This window comes from Peromyscus maniculatus, chromosome 16 (genome assembly GCF_049852395.1).
Source record: "Peromyscus maniculatus bairdii isolate BWxNUB_F1_BW_parent chromosome 16, HU_Pman_BW_mat_3.1, whole genome shotgun sequence".
Classification (NCBI taxonomy): Eukaryota; Metazoa; Chordata; class Mammalia; order Rodentia; family Cricetidae; genus Peromyscus; species Peromyscus maniculatus.
In genome coordinates this window covers 58,452,158-58,469,747 of record NC_134867.1, presented here as the reverse complement: position 1 = coordinate 58,469,747, position 17,590 = coordinate 58,452,158, and the positions used below count along the sequence as shown (strand labels likewise).

The 17,590-nt window shown below is 45.3% G+C and overlaps 1 protein-coding gene across 6 annotated transcripts in view; it reads right to left on the bottom strand.

Moving 5' to 3' along the window:
• Tulp4 (TUB like protein 4) overlaps positions 1-17,590 on the bottom strand; it is a 150,458-nt gene that overhangs the window by 11,080 nt on the left and 121,788 nt on the right. For all 6 annotated transcript variants that reach the window (XM_015996758.3, XM_076552861.1, XM_076552860.1 and 3 more), the window contains 3 exons: positions 7,830-7,974; positions 4,969-5,113; positions 3,097-3,190 (listed from right to left, as the gene is read on the bottom strand). In XM_015996758.3, coding sequence (XP_015852244.2) covers positions 3,097-3,190; positions 4,969-5,113; positions 7,830-7,974 — 384 coding nt within the window. The remainder of the gene's footprint in view (positions 1-3,096; positions 3,191-4,968; positions 5,114-7,829; positions 7,975-17,590) is intronic.

Below are 17,590 nucleotides of genomic sequence, written 5' to 3'. Positions count from 1 at the left end.
GTTTAAAAGTTTATTAATTTAATTGTGAATGTGTGTTTGTCTGTATGCACATACATACAGATATATGTATGTCATTACACACGTGACCCATGGTCTCACAGAATTAGGAGATCAGACTTACGTTGCCCAGCCTTTGTGCGAGTGCCTTTACCAATGAGCAATCCTCCTGGCCCATCTGTTATGTTTAAAACTCTTTCCTATGAAACTGCACACAGAGGGACTTGTTTGTGCTCAGCAGTTTTCGGTAAGAGAAGCCACACCCTCCCTCTACCACTGTCCCTCAACTAGTGTGGCCTGGCAAACCAGCACTGCCCTAGAAGCTCAGCTTTGCTGAGCCCTCTGTCTGAGGCTGCCACTCAAGGGGTGTCTTTTCTCACCCAAACTAAGAGGAGATTCACTTAGTCTCATCACTCTTGCCCATAATACAGAACATGTATTTTGGTGGAAAAGTTCCATATTGTTCTGAGTTAGTACAAAAGAGCTATGCTTTATTAGATCAGTAAAGAACAGTTTTTTAAAAAAAGATTTATTGATTGTGTACACAGTGTTCTGCCTGCCGGCCAGAAGAGAACACCAGATCTCATTATAGATGGTTGGGAGCCACCATGTGGTTGCTGGGAATTCAGGTTTCGGGACCCTGATCGGAAGCTTTATTATTACTTTTTTAATTTTATGTCCCTCTTTAATATAGCTTTTATATAGCTCTTATGTGAAAAATTAAAACTAAAGCAAGTCATGGACCAGTCACAGATACTCCATGGTCACAGGCCCTAACAAGGACCAGAGATGACAAATGTGAGCAGGCCCAGGCACAGCAATGAGCTCCCGGGACCACCAGCAAATAGATCATGTTCACGTAGGACATGACCCTGGAGCTGTGTGGCTTCCCACCCTAGATCAGCAGAGATGCAGGTTCAACAAGAAGGCAGGAGAGCTACAGAGTGAGACCATCTCAGATGCGGAGGAAGAGGAAGACGATTGTGGTGAAGGGGTGGTATCCCGGGGGACTGAGCCAGACCCTCTTGCTGCCCTCTCCCTCAATGAATCTTTATACTGAGTCCCCCTCCCCCCTCAGTCTCTCTTTTACTGGTTATTGGCTAAGTCTGTTCTAATTGAAGGAAACAAATAATTAAATATAGGGAATACTCATTTTCTAAACACATTATATATTATATATTATATTTGAAAAAACTAACAGTGTAACATGAACAGTATACTTTCTTGAATCCAAAAGTTGACTTCTGTAATATAATCAAGTGAAGAATTCTTTAAGCTTGGCAATAGCAACTATATGGACCAAATGCTCTTTTTTAAAAAGTCAACGATTGAGGGGCTGGAGAGAAGGCTTAGCAGTTAAGAGCACTGACTGCTCTTCCAGAAGACCCTGGTTCAACTCCAAGCACCCACATGGCAACCCACAACTGTTTGCAACTCCAGTTCCAAGGGATCCGACACCCTCACACAGACATACATGCAGGCAAAACACCAATGCACATACATTTTTTTTTTTTAAGTAAATGATTAGGAGGACAGTGACGCTTTTGTCTTGACACTCTGCTAATTCACACTGGGACAGCATGGCCCAAAGACACACACTGCTTCTGTCTTAGCGTCCTTATTGGCCTAACTGTGGCTCTAGTTACCACAGGAGAAGAGCAGAATTTAATACATCAATAACTTTTCTCGTCAGTTCTTTCTCCTAATGTGTGTTTTAGGAAGGCTAAGTTACTAAGATGAAGGTAATGACATTTAAACAAATTAGTAGGACACAGGTGACTAATTGAGTATTTTGGTGGTCATCAGCGAGTTTTCAGGTTACTGCAATATTGTGAGAAGTTTCCTTTGTAGGCAAGAGTGTTGTGCTATGGAAGAATATGGGTAAAGAAAGAGGAAGGATCCATTGTTCACACACTAAAACTTAACATTTATTGCATAAACCCATGTGCATACTGCTACCTCATTTCTTCATCACACTATACAGAGCAAGCCTTATTTAGTATTGTTTTGTGAGGCTAAGGACTAAATTCTATTCAATTTTATGTTATTTGCTTTAATTTTATTTGAAGTAAAATCCTTGAAAATGAAAAATCTAAACAAGTGTAATTTAAATAAATATCTATAGCAGGGCAACAGGTCTTTTGATCTGGGGGGAAGGCAATGTTGTTAGGGATCAAACCCTAAGCTTTAAGCATGCTAGGCAAGGGCTCTGCTGCTGCACCCCCTCCTAAATGGACTTTTAACCTTCGGTTTTCAAGACTCATTTACGGCAGAGTCTACACAGGACATGACTTCTATAGGCAGAATTTGTGAGAACAGTTTTCACTCGGTTCCAGAGAGAACATACTGGATGAAGGGCCGAGGAGGACCTGGCCTCACCGAGAGACATGTGGGCAAGGAGGGAAGGCAAGGCAGGCAGGCGACAGGGGCAGGGAGGTGACAGGGGTGGGGAGAGCAGCAGGCTGTGCCTCGGAAGCCCCAGCAAGCAGGAGGAGTCGCCATGGAAAGGCTCTTCCAGCACTCCCACATCTTCCCTGCCCCCAAGGTAAAGGCAGCGAGCTTTACCTTGAGTAGGGATGCCAATGAAGACCACAGCCTGGGCTAAGGCCCAGCCTCCACTTCCCTTGCATAGGTTTCCTTCTGTGTCTCAAACCTGTCACCGGCAGGATGTTTACCAGATAAGGAAAAACAAGATTTATAGACATGTACTGCTAAGAACCACATTCTTAACAGCCAGCTAACTTCTTGGTCTTTAATGCCCATCTTTCTTCTAGAAGTTCCTGTGATCCAAGAACCTGGATGCTGGACCCTGAATCTGCTCACAGTGGCCACATGCTAGAAATCTTCTAGCCCTCTCCTACTTTTACGAGTTTCAAAACGCAGAGCTTATCAGGGGAAAAAAATGAAAGTGCCAGGACAAAAGCCAATGAGTAGAGGTCTGTTTTTCTGACATCATCGGGGCTGGAGTCCAGGTGACAGACATACCAACCCCATAGTGTCTTAAGAGCTCATTTTCTAATTTCAGCTGTCACGGGTTGAAACTGTAACTTTTACTCTGATTTCTGAATGGAACGATAAGAAAATGGAGTGAGTCTTTACCTGCACCGAGGTTGGTTGGGAGGAACGCGGCCAAGCCCACAATCTTAAATTTGGTTCCCCAGATATTGGATGTGACCTGAGCAAGATAGTTGTGCTGTGGGAGAAGAGGGAAGAAAAGAAAGAATCTCAGTCTGTTTTAACGACATTGTCTCTTGTTCACTTAGTGCGAGCATTAACATGAAAAGCGCTGGAAGTGAGCACTGCCAGAAACATCGGCCTCCAACTTCTGCCCTTTTCAGATCAGAGATGAACCAGAGCAGGATGGGCTCCCCGGGCCCAGGGGTGGCACACGGAGCTGGGAGGGCTTGCTCGGCCCAGCGTGGCCATGTGTTCAATTTAAAGGCCATCAGCAGCTGGAGAGATGCTCAGCAGATACGAGCGTGTGCTGCTCTTGCAGAGGACAGGGGTTCCCTTCCCAGCACCCATATCAGGTGGCTCACAACCACCCGTAAGTCCAGTTCCAGGAGATCAGGCCTCAGTGGGCGCATGTATGCACCCGGTGCACATAAACGCGGACAAGCACATACACACACATAAATGAACATATCTTTAGAGATGTTATTAAAGGGCTGGGGGTGTGGTCAGCTTGCCGAATGTCCACACAGCATCATCTCCAACACGGCACAAACGGGACCTGGTGACACAAGCCTGTAAATCCTAGTACTTTGGAGGTTAAGCTGGGAGGATCAGAAGTTCAAGGTCATGCTTGCCTACATGGCAAGTTTGAGGCCACCCTGGGCTAGAGGAGACCCTGTTTCCAAAAAGGCAAACAAAGTTCAGAGTAGTGATGTATGTCTATAGTTCACTAGTGAGGAGGATGAAGTGGGAATCTGAGACTAACCTGGACAAAACAGCATGGCCTCAACTCAAAAATAAGTATAAAAAAAATAAAGCAGGTGTGGAGGATTGTAATCTCAGCAATTGGGAGGCTGAGATAGGGGTATATGAGTTCCAGACCAGTCTGGACTGCTAGCTATATCTAAAACAAACAAACAAACAAACAAACAAACTAATTAATTAAATAACAAAGTAATGACAACACAATGTGAAATAAAAACATAACCTAAAATAAATAAAATTTTAAAGGTAAAAAGGCCACCAAAGTGATTGGAATACAATTTTGTTCATTTCTCCTTTTTATCATTGATAGATTCTACAGATGTCAGCTGAATTGAAACCACTATGTCTTTAAACCTCCCAGTTATCCTTTTTGTCTCATCGAGTCAATGAAAAACACTTTAAAAAGTCACTGCTATGCTCAAGGTGGGTGTGGCTAAGATAGAGATGTGAAGAAGACAGCTCCTGGGGGAACTTATGACCTAATGGTGGATAATAAGGCTGTCCCTGGTGTGTATACAACAAGTGTTTGAAGAACACCAGAAGGGGTTAGGCACCTCATGTGTTGGCTGGGCCAGGGCAAAAGCCTTCACTGAGACGGTACGGACTGAGTTAGGGCCGGAAGTGGGGGCAAAAATGAGGAGGAGATGGAGAAGGTGACTTAGGCGTAACACAGGCACAGGGCACAAAGGCTGAGGAGGCAGGCCAGGCTGTGGGGCTATGGCCAGCATTCCCTTCCTAGAACTGAGGTGTCACGGCAGGACCAGGAGGCAGAAGTGAAGAAGGCATACATGTTAGAGCTCCCTGGGAGGAAGACTCCAGCAACAGGGAGGTCCATGGAACAGAACCACACAGTGTGCATGCAGGTGTGGCAGTGGACTAGACGGTTACGCTGGGAGGGACAGGGGTGCTTCCGGGTAGCCCGACCGGTATAGACTCCGTATGCTGGGAGGGACAGGGGTGCTTCCGGGTAGCCCGACCGGTCTAGACTCCGTATGAAGCATGAAGGCTCCACTGTCAGCTATGCTTGTCTACCTGAGTGATGTCCTCAAAAGGAAACTCTCTCCGAGTCAGGCTGGGCGAGCCCATGGAGGGCTTGCGCATGGGCAATCGGGGAGATCGAGAAATCTCTTGAGCAGCCCGGGGCAGCTTGGGTGACTTGCGGGCCTCGATGCTGATCCTGTAAAGACAAAGCCATGGGGTGAGACATGCATCTGTGCCCAGGACTCCTCTTCCTCTCATACTCACCTGTAGAGGTTGGCTCTCAATGCTTAAGGCCCTAATTTCACAAAGTGATCTTTCCTGCTTTTGATTTAGGAAAGAATGCCAGTTAAACGCTAAGTAATATACACAGAGTTTAAAAACATGGAGATCAGACCAAGTGGTTCATCTGTAAGAGCCTAGAGAATGAACACTCTACCTACTGACTTGCAGTATTGACTTAAAAGTCCACATGCCTTCTGCCACAGGTTTGCAGAATCAGCCTGGGAAAGTGGCAGGAGGAAGACTGTTTCTCACCCTAAGGCCACTGTGGTCTATAAAATCCCTTCTGTGTCAGTTTGGATTTTAGCCGATTACTGAACACTGTCACTTGTAATATTCAAGTCAAATAACTGACTCCACAGCTTTCCTGCGGCCTCTGACTCCGTGGTCTATCTCTGCTCCCTTGTTTACTCCCCCTAAAGACGGAGCCATGAAACAAGTCTGCTAAGGTTTATGATGTCCTCTGCGGAAAATGCACCAAGCACAGATGTATACTGTTTTCAAACCTGGTAAGAAACTTCAGGCTCCAGAGAGATGGGAAGATGGAGGACTGAGTTGTGTGCTAAGATTATTAGCTTAGCTGCTGTGGAGAAGGAGCTCCAGGCTCCAGGTAGAAAAGAATGAAGAAAAAAAAAAAAAACAGTCACAAAGAGTTGGTAGAACCTTCAAAGGATATTTATAGACAGAATGTGTGGTAAATGACTCTCTGCTTCGCTAGTGGAAAAAGCCAAACACAATACTTACTACAAGTTCATAATTTTATATGCAATTTAAACTTTAGATGAAAAAACCCAAACAATAAATCACATTACCGGAGGAGCTGGACAGTAAAAATAATTGTCTACTCTTCAGTCAAGTTATATTCAAACATTAGTTTAGCTATAAAGCAGAGGTGTGATTTTCATGTGAAACTCATTTGAAAGCTGCAGGAAGGATACTCATGGTCTTAGGATGGACAGAGATTTCTTCAATGTAACCCAAGAGGCTCTGACTACAAAGGGACCGCACACACTGGACTATGTAGGAAATGTGCACCTGCCACAGTCTCCTTCCTCTCTGTTACAACTCAGTCAACAACCCAATGAAGAATGACGGCGGAATCCAGACAGACGCTGACAAAGGGAGCTGACACTCCCCGGACGAGTGCTCAGCTCAGCAGCATCGCCCTGGACCAGAGTCACACTTGGGTGTCAGACACCACTGCACATCATCAGAACTTTCCTAATGTGACAACGGTGCTGGAAGTGAGAATGGAATGCACTGGAATTCTTATATCCTGCTGTAGAAATTTAATTTGGTACAGGCTCCTTGTATTGCTACTTGACAGTTTCCATCAAAGTTTAAAACGTATTTAACTCATGACCCTCTAACTCCTTTCATAAGAATATACACAAGAGAATAAGTTCAATATCTCCCACATGATTTCCAGAAAGTATTTATAATGGATCTATTCACCACAGTCCTAAACTAGGGACTATCAAATATCCATTGATTGGTCAAGTGTATAAGCATGTAGTGACATGTTTTTTTTTTTTTTTTTTTTTTTTTTTTTGGTTTTTCGAGACAGGGTTTCTCTGTGTAGCTTTGCGCCTTTCCTGGGACTCACTTGGTAGCCCAGGCTAGCCTCGAACTCACAGAGATTCGCCTGCCTCTGCCTCCCGAGTGCTGGGATTAAAGGCGTGCGCCACCACCGCCCGGCTGACATGTTTGTTTTTAATGGAATAATCTCACAAAGAGATTTAAAATACAAAGGCAAACCGCTGATATCCATGATACTGTGTTGAGGGGAAAAAAGCTAAATAAACAGCACCCATATTCATATGAAATTCAACAGTAAAAGATAATAATCTATAGCACAGAAGACCTTCCAGGATGATGGGCATGTCCTTTATCCTGAACTGGTGGAGACACACTGGTGCACCACTGTCCAGTGACCCAAATGTTTAAAAGATGAGCATCTGGGCATGTGTAAGGGGGATGTAAGTCACACCCCAATGTCACATGCTATCACAGAACTGTAAACAAGCAAGAGTCTGTCCATTTCTGCCCACAGGTAAGTCTGTCTGTCCAGTCACACAGCCTTGACAGCAACAGGAGGAAGACAGTGCTCTCCCGGGTGGTGACACCAGCCCCTCTGCCTCAGACAGCGTCATAGGCACAGAACTTGGCATTCTCTTCAATACAGCAGGTCTGCTCTAAACCACTGCTGTCTTTTCTGAAACCGGAAGGGGAAACACACAAGCTGGGAAGCAACGGCTGCTCTGGGTCCCCACCTCACTGCTGACCCTAGTGAAGTCTTGAGGCCTTAGCATATCTCCTTTCTGTCCCAGAGGAGAAAGAGAGGTGGGAAGGAAGGAAAGGAAAGCTGTAATTATCCCAGGTAGAATCTTCCAGAATGAAAAGTGATGAGGAAACAAAAGAGGAGCCGATCTTGCTGCTGTGCAAGTGTGCCCTTCCTTCCTCTTCTTCTCCATGTTGTCACATTTATTTGGGCAGAACAGGTTCTAGAACTGAGCATCCATCTAGACCTAAGATAGTTGGGAATTCTCACTCCAGTCGGCTTCGATGGGACTCTGTCTCTAGAACAAACAATGTCATGTCACATTGGAGGCACAACAAGGGAAGCCTGTTACCTTGGAAGTTTGGGCGATTTGCTAGCTCTGGAAATTTTGGGAGACTTCTTGGCAGCCCAGTCATCACTCAGTTCAATGTCGCTGGAGTCTGAGCAGTTACAGCTGTCAATCACGGTAGAAATCAAGCTGTTCCCATAGATCTCATCTGTAAGAAACCAGCCATCAGGTCTAAGGGTAGGAAAAAGGGACCAGCTAAAGAAACCCACTCAGACCCTGGAACCCAGAACCAGCTAACGAAACCACCCTGACCCTGGAACCCAGAACCAGCTAAAGAAACCCACTCTGACCCTGGAATCCAGTGCCAGTGAAAGAAAACACTTTATCCCTGAACCCAGAACCAAAGAAACATGCCCTGACTCTGAAACCAGTGCCAAAGAAACACACTTTGTTCCTAGAATCAGAGCCAGTGAAAGAAATATACTCTGGCCTTAGAATTAAAGCCAAAAAGAAAAAAAAGGCCAGAGAAAGAAACACAGTTTGGCTCTGAGATCAGAGCCATCTCTGCCCCTGACCAATGAAACCAACCAATCCCTGAGCACCCTTAATCTGAACCCAGAACCAGTGAAAGAAACACTTTATTCCTGAACCTAGAACCAAAGAAACATGCCCTGACTCTGGAACTAGTGCCAAAGAAACACATTTTGTCCCTAGAGTCAAAGCCAGTGAAAGAAATGTGCCCTGGCCTTAGAATTAGAGCCAAAAAAAATAAAAGGCCAGTGAAAGAAACACAGTTTGGCTCTGAGATCCTTGCCTTCCCTGCCCCTGACCAATGAAACTAACCAATCCCTGAACAGAAAATCTCCCTGGAGAAGCTCCGCCCCTAAGAAATCCTACAGAAACCACCCTGGCTGGTCCATTGTGGGCTGTTCTTTCACACCCTGGTAGAGGCAGCCACTCTCCTGGACTCCTCCCCACTAAATGAATCTTTCTCAGAAGAGTCTTGGGTGAAGATCTTCATTCACCGGCACAGAGAAGAGTCTTGCTAAGACACCCCTTGGGAGCAGAAAAAAAAACCTTGCAGAGATGTTGCCTTAGAGGGACTGAGCAAAGGGGAGCAGAAAAATCAACACCTTTTCCTGCTGCTGGAGGGGATGGCTCCATTTCTGCAGGGCATTCCCCTTTCCCAGAGTGAAGCAAAAGAAGCAACATCTCACTCAGCTGGAGAAGTGGAGCTCTGCTGGGAAGCCCCTGAAGGGGCTGAGCAGAGCTCAGCTGTAGCAGCTCTTCAGGAGAGGAGCAGGATTGCTATCTCCTGCGGGGAGACCATCCCCAGCTCCAGGTACAGCCTGACTCCTCAACCAGTCAGGATACCTTTCCCTCCAGAGCTGAGCTGTCCCATTTCCACTCCAGCTGCCAGAGCTGCTCTACTGCAGCTCCAGGTATAGCCTGACTTCCCGAGCTGTCAGGATACCCTAGTGACGCAATACTTACTTACAGTAAGCAACTGTTACTGCTATATAGGACAGATGGACTTCACTGGCTTCCACATTAGGTCAGAAGCTAAAATAGAAAGAAGCAGTCCTTTTCTTTTTACATTTTTATGTTCTTTTCTAAGCAGAAGTAGGCAATTTCTACTACTGCTGTTAACATAGGTAATATTTTAGTATCCCAGAAATATACAAAACTGTTAATTATGCCAAAAGCTGAAAATAAAAATCTTACTACTGAGCCTCAGAACACTCCGTCACTACCTACCTAGGCTTGTGTAAACTTTCACCTAGACTAGACAACCAGGCTGAGGACTTGTCACAGACTTCCTGGAACCTGCCTCTGACTTGGGAAGGACTGACCAATCCAGGTGGGCAGGAACTACCATCTTGCCGAGTTGGGTCCATGCCAGGGTCTCTGGCATGATTTGTCTAGAATGGCAATTCTGGAACTGCCACAGGCTGTCTGGGGCCTGACAATTCTACCCAGAACAGCTGACTCCATCAGGGAACTGAAAGGGAGCCTCTGGGCAGGGAGGACATTCAGTGGTAGTTTGGGGTTGCTCTATGGGTACTTCATACGGAAGCCATTCCGGGTAAGTTTGCTAGTTGGCCAGCAGAAGGAATATCAGAGGCCCAAAACAGAGGGTAAGAAAAAGTGCAGCGGTGTGGTGGTATTGTGTTCCCCAAAATATCGTGTACCTTAATAAACTTATCTGGGGTCAGAGAACAGAAAAGCCACTAGTTAGGCAGTGATAGCACATGCCTTTAATCCTAGCATTCAGAAATCCCTAGCTTTCTAGAGACAGAAATCCCTCTGCATCTCTGTTAGTTCAAGGCCACATTGGAAAACAGCCAAGCATGGTGACACAGGCCTTTAATCCCAGAAAGCCAGCCTTTAATCCCAGAGAGTGGTGGTAGAAAGCAGAAAGATATATAAGGCGTGAGGACCAGAAACTAGCAGCATTTGGCTGGTTAAGCTTCAGGCTTTTGAGCAGTAATTCAGCTGAGAGCCATTGGGATGAGGACACAGAAGCTTCCAGTCTGAGGAAACAAGACCAGCTGAGAAGTTGACCAGGTGAGGTTAGCTGTGGCTTGTTCTGTCTCTCTGATCTACCAGCATGGACCCCAATAACTGGCCTCGGGTTTGATTTTATTAATAAGAACTTTTAAGATTCATGCTACACAGCGGAGTGGACCAAACACCCAACTGTAAGTAGATATCCTACCACCAGGAGTTTCTTGCTGACTCCACCACCCCACACTCTCATAGCCCTTCTTTTTACCACCCAATCCCCAGTCCACCTCATCCCCCCCCCCCCCCCCCCCGCCTAATGTTAGTACCCCATTCTACAAAATTTCATGCTCTGAAGAACCTCACCAAGTAATGAAATTGCAACATTCAAACATAAATAATATGGGATCCCAACATTTAAAACAGATGTTGACATTTCAAAGGATGAGTTTGTTAATTCAAGCTTGTCACTGAGTTTCTGAGTAGATGGCCGTTAACAGGTAGAGTGAATCCTTTTTGTACAGAAAGAGCTTTACCTGCAACTAGAAAAGAGACTGGTACCCAGTACATGTCTCTTGTCACCCCATTTTAAAGCTATTTACCAAAGCTATTTGCAGGCACATTGTATCTACCAAGCCACAGTGCTGTGTCAGAGTTTGAGCACATAAAAAGGTTCAGTCCATATACAATGAACAGTGCTTTCTAGGATTTAATAATTGAGTCACTGGACCAAAGGAAGCTTAGTCATGAGTCAAACCAGAGGCAAGCTCAGGGTGTGTGTGTGTGTGTGTGTGTGTGTGTGTGTGTGTGTGTGTGTGTGTGTGTACTACACTTAGGGAAATCACACATCACTCATTCACTCCTGTCCTCTCAGACGTCCTCTCCCTGTCAGTATTTCTGTCCCTACCTTTATTTCTCTTTTGCTCATAACTACTTATCAACTGTCTGTCTAGTTACCAGCTAGTAGGTAAGCTACACAGGAAGAACTCTGTCTGCCATGCCTGCTACGGGATTTGGTGAAGACTTACAGGAAGGCTAAATAAGGATCTGTGAGGTGGGTGAATGGGAAGCTGCTTCTGGTGCACACACCGAGTCATCCCGTAGATGGCTGTAGCCACATTGAGAAGGCACCGCCTCCTTGACGTCTGACATCACAGCTAGAAAGCCCTGCACTGTCTTAGCTCAGTGGGAAGAAAGGCGAGGGTGGAGAAGGTTAAACTGCATACTTCCAGAAATTCTGTGGTCTTAATTGCTCGTGTAAGTTAAGCTGGGCCTTTGAGGAACACAGACAACTCGAATATATAACCTGAATTAGGTGTCTGGGGAGACAGCCCAGTGAGTCAAGCGCTGGCCTTGCAAACACGAGGACCTAAGCTGGACCCCAAGCACCCAGGTAACAGGCAAGGCATGGGGACATGTGTGTGGAGTCCCAGCCCTGGAAGGCAGAGACAGGAAGAGCCCTGGGGTCCACTGGCCAGGTAAGCTGGTCTACCTGGCAAGCATCAGATCCCAGGGGGAGAAGGTTTTTTTTCAAAACACAAGGTGGATGGCTCCTGAAGGACACCTCTGGTTTCCATATGTATGAGCACACGTGTTACCCCTCAAAAGAACCTTCTCCAAAACCTATTTTAAAGAATTGGGGGGGAGGGCTTAACAGGGGAGGGAAGTTTTCAGGTAAAAAAGAGGGAAAATGAGGGGGAGGGGACAGACAAGACTAATGACATTTTAAAAAGCCACAGGGAAACCTACTGTTTTTAAGCTTTCTTTCTATGTATCTGTATCTAATTTAATTGGAATTACCCCCCAACAAATGGGAATGCGCTTTGCTGGGCTCCATCACTTCTTCCTTACTTCCTGTTTTTCCATTTGGTGGGAGTGCCCACCAGATGATAGTCCTACCTGTCATCTACTGATAAACATGATTTGTCTGGTTTCATAGTCTTACCCACATCTGATTTAGTTGACATCTAGATGAGGCTCTGGACTTCAGAGTTGGTGCAGAAATAACTTTCCGCTGGACTGGCAGGATGGGTTTGGCACGGGAGGATATATACATTTTGGGGATGCCATATGCAGAATGTTATGAGGCTGAATTGTGTCCCCTCAAAGTTCTACCCTTCATGCATCTTTATTTGGAGGTAAGATTTAAAGAGATAATTAAGGTTTAATAAGGTCTTAAGGATGGAGTCCTAACCATATAGGATTGGGAATGGCGGCCTTAGAATAAAAAGAGAGATTGTCTCTATGTGGGCGCTCTGAGGAAAGGCCGTGTAAGTGCAGCAAGAAGGCAGTCATCTTCACTAATAATATCCACATCAGTACAAAAAATGGCATTAGTGCTTACGCCACTTGTTGACTGCTACAAAGAACTGAATGAAAAGTACATTTAAAACTTAAAGACCTTGGGGGGCAAATCTGAGAAAACTGCAAAGATGTGTGTGTGTGTGTGTGTGTGTGTGTGTGTGTGTGTGTGTGTCAAAGTATCACAATAAAAACCACGAGTCTACAAAATATAAATTAATAAAACTAGCTTTAAAAACTGAACAATCAATTTTATACAGTGTTATTTTTATCAAAGCCAGACCATGAGCCTCTCTGGCAGTCTAACTCAGTGTTTCTCAGGGAGGTCCTGTGCTGACAGTGCGCTGTGCAGCCACCTCCACACTGGCTGGTGATGAAACTGAACCCTTTCACTGAAAGCTGAGAACGTTAGTATCAGGGAAACAGCGAAGCCCAGGTTTCAGTTCTTAATATTTTCGTAATGCCTCAGTATATCATCTCTTCAGTCTTTCTAATCCATGGATTAAGGCTCTCCTTTTGCCTTCAGAATTTCATGTGAGTATAATGCATTTTGATCATATAAACCCTCCATTCCCCTCCAACTTCTCCTGCCCCTAATCTCAAATTCATGTCCTATTCTATATATACCCCAAGTCCAGTTAGAGATGTCCATATACATGTGGGTGCAGAGGTGACTCTTGAGCATGGGCAACATACCAAGCAACTCATCCCTGAAAACCCTGGTGCAGGGGCTGCGAGCGTTGGCTCAGTGCCCAGCAGCACTTGTTGCTCTTGCTGAGGACTTCCGGCTTAGTTCCTAGCACCCATGCTGTAGTTTGCAATTATCCCTAACTTTAATTCCAGAAGATCCAACCCCTCTTCTGACCCCAAGGGGCACTAGGTATCCACATGGTACACATGCATACATGCAGGAAAATGCTCATATACATAGATAAATCTAAACAAGAAATTTAAAAAAGACAATGGATGTTCTCTCCTATAGAAGCTGTTAACTGCCTTCGGTGCCTTAACTAAGGGTGGAGCCTTTTGAACCCGTTATTATCCATACTGGAATGTTTTGTCAATGACAGGTCATCATGTAAGCAACATGTATGACATGTCCAGAAGACAAGATGGTTCTGTGGCTCCTAGATTTGTTCTGTCCCCTCTTCCACATGTTCTGAGAGTCCTGGATATAGAAGTTGTTTATAGATGTACAGAAAGGTGGGCCCTTGTGCTGGCTGGTCTCTGTGAACTGGACACAAACCTGGGGAGGATGAATCTTAACTGTCCATCAGAGCCTGTAGCAAGTCTGTAGGCATTTTTCTGATTAATGATTTCTATAGGTGCCCTCCCCCCATCCCATCCCATAGAGGTGCTGGGGCCATCCCTGGGCAGGTGGTCCTGAGTTCTATAAGAAAGCCAACTGAACAAGCCATGAGAAGCAAGCAGGTAAACAGCACTCCTCTCTGGCCTCTGTTTCAGTTCCTGCCCCTAGGTTTCTTCCTCGATTTCCCTTCATAATGGACTATGATTGGGACATGTAAGCTGAAATAAACCCTTTCCTCCCTGTCTTAGTAACTATTTTATTGCTGTAAAGAATCACTATGACTGAGGCAACTTATAAAGGGAAGGATTTCATTGAAGGCTTGCTTATAGTTTCAGAGAGTTAATCCACCACCATCATGGTGGGGAGCATGGCGGCATGCAGGCATGGCACTGGAGCAGCAGCCGAGAGCTCTACATCTTTATTCAATGTAAGCAAGCAGAGAGAGAGGGGAGAGAGAGGGAGAGAAGGGAGAGAGGGAGAGAGAGGGAGAGAAGGGAGAGGGGAGAGAGGGGAGAGAGAGAGGGGGGGGGAGAGGAGAGATACCTAGTGATACACCTCCTTCAACGAAGTCACACCTCCTAATGTTTCACGAACAGTTCCACTAACTGGGGAAGCAACCATTCAAACACACAAATCTATGGAGGCCATTCTCATTCAAACCAACACCCTCGCCACTTTGCTTTTGGTCATGGTCTTTATCACAGCAGTAGAAACACTAGAGACACCACTCCACAGCCACTTATTCCTGACATGTTGAGTTGTTGTTCTCTGTTATAAAAACATAAACCTCTTTGATGAGGAGTGAGAGTTGTACTAATCTGTGAGAATAAGGATAAACATTTAGAAGGCAGATGAATACTGTATCCACTCAACAAAATGGCAGTAGCAAGTTCTCCTCCTCTAAGGTCTATCACTCCTCCAGCCCAAGGTTCCTGGTGAGGTTTATATACCAGACCTGCACTTCTTCCTACTGAGCAAGCCTCAAGTCCAATCAAGATATTAGTGCCACATGTTGGGCACATTTTGTGGGGTCAGTTGTTACTGTTGATTGCAGGGTTTATAGCCAGGTTTAATTTTGTTGATAACATTTATCCCTTGGCTGCTTGCACAACACCATCTAACACCATGTAAACTAGACATCAGGGAAGACGCTTCCAGTCAGTACCAGCTTGATTTCTCCAAGTCCTGTGACTGAAGTGCGTGGTGTCTTCAGCAAGGGTTATGTTCTGGCAGGCAACCAAGAACAATGGCAATTGGAGGATCTCAAGCCATTCACTTGAAGCGAGGTACCTATGCCCAGTGCTGGGGTTTTTGATCTTAAGCATTGAGAACAATCCTCTTTAGTTTGGTGTTCTTTGCTAAGACCCACTGGGGGTTCAGCATCACCTTTACAGCTGTAGATGTGGATGCTGTTTCCAAGGCTGGGCAGCTCGGTCACTAAGGTCCAGGTAGAGGCAATGCAGTCTGTTGAAATCAATGAGGTATCTGCTGATCTCTGAGTCACCTCTCAGAGCATTTCTGGCTTCAGGAAGACAGTGCAAACAACCAGCCAACACTTCTATCTTGACGGGGAATGCCCATTTCATTCTTCCAAGTCCCTTTAGTTCAGATTGGCAGTGTCTCTCTGCTTTTATAACCTTTTTCATTCTTAGCAATGTGATTAAGAATGAATTCTTAAGAATGTGTTTTCTTATTTCTTGCCATATGGATAGGGTGTGGATTTTTTCAATCTTCAAATTCTTGATCCAAAGGAGTTAACGACCCCTTTTTGAAGTCATCTCATTCCTTTAGTCCATTAGTATCAATAGTCAGGAGCAACCAGGTTACTTCTTCAATAATCTGACGAGAAGCATCCTTAGTAAAACAGCCTACCTATTTCATCACACCAAAGCTCCCCCTCCACACAACATGGGGGTACACTCCAGACAAGTTCCCTGCACTGTATGAGAACTGCTTTTTCTCCAGCTTTCAACAACATGCTCACTTTTCATCAGGGACTTGAATACCTCAATTTCTTTATGTATTTTTTGCAGTAGCAGCCACACACATCTCAGTTCCAAGGATGTACAGATCAAGGATCTTTCTACCAGAAAACTGGTTCAGATCATTATGGAGGTTTAGAAGTTCCAGTATGAAGACGTCACCACAGCTGGTTTCTGAGGTGAGTTTTTTCAGGCTTGTAGATGGTAGCCAGAATCTTCAGTGTTCAGAGGCCCTTTCCTGTAAATGGATGTTTTCCTGTCCCACCCGGTCCCGCTGCTGCTTTTAAAATAGTCACTCAGAGGCTTATGCTAATGATAAATGTTTGGTCATGGCTCAGGCTTATTAGTTAGCTCTTACATTTAAATTAACCCATATTTCTTTTTTTTTTTTTTTTTTTTTTTGGTTTTTCGAGACAGGGTTTCTCTGTGTAGCTTTGCGCCTTTCCTGGAACTCACTTGGTAGCCCAGGCTGGCCTCGAACTCACAGAGATCCGCCTGCCTCTGCCTCCCGAGTGCTGGGATTAAAGGCGTGCGCCACCACCGCCCGGCTCCCCATATTTCTTATCTATGCTTTGCCACGTGGTTCATGACTTGTTCCTTCATTTTCTATACATTTTGCTTCCTCGGTGGTGGGCTCGCATCTGCCCCTACTCCAGCCTTCTTCATCTCCAGGGTGATCGTACCACCTAACCTTAGTTCTGCCTGGCTATTGGCCAAAACAGCTTTATTTATCAACCAATGAGAGCAACACATATTCACAGTGTACAGAAAGACCATCCTACAGCACTTTCCATAGTGCATGTATGTAGAAAGACTGCTCTATTCCCCTCTTTTTATTTTAAAAATGGCATTTATTTTATGTGTATGTGTGTGAGCATGTGTATGTCATGTTGTGCCTATGGAGGTCAGAGGAAAATATGAGGAGGAGTCAGTTCTCTTTTCCACCATGTAGGTCCAAGGAGTCTAACTCAGGTTGTCAGGCTCGGCAGCAGGCGTCCTCACTTGCTGAGCTATTTATTTGCCGGTACTCTTGCCCTCTTCTTATGAGGACACATTTCTCTAATGTAAGAACTTATTTAACCTAATTTATCTCTTTGAAACTCTCACTAGTGGACCACAAGCTTAGCATATATATGCAAGGCCATGGGTTTTATCCCCAGTATCTCCTGCCCCAAAGATCTCTTTTTGAAAATTTGTGGACAGTATATGTGTGCAAGTACGTGTGCACACGGGCGTGTGGCAGCCCGAAACTCACTGAAGAGGTAAGACTGGCCAGCCAGTAAGCTTCAGGGATCGGCCTGTCTGTGCTGCCCCTGTGCTGCCCCATCACGAGACTACAAGTATGCCTGACCATACCTGGCTCCGTGTGTGTGTGTGTGTGTGTGTGTGTGTGTGTGTGTGTGTGTGTGCGCGTGTGCGCATTTCTGATGGACCAAATTCAAGTTTTATTGACTAAGCCATTTTCCTAGCCTCCCCAATAAAAATACACACTAGTTTTACACACACACACACACACACACACACACACACACACACACACACACACACGAGACAGAGTCTCATATATCCCAGGATGACCTTGAACTTGCTAAACATATGGGGATGACTCAGCTCTTCAGCTCTTCCTACTTTCAATTCTGAAATGTGAGGATTATGTCACACCATGCCTGGTTTATAGGAGCATTGAACTCAGGGTTTTGCGTGTGTTGGACAAGCACTGTATAAAC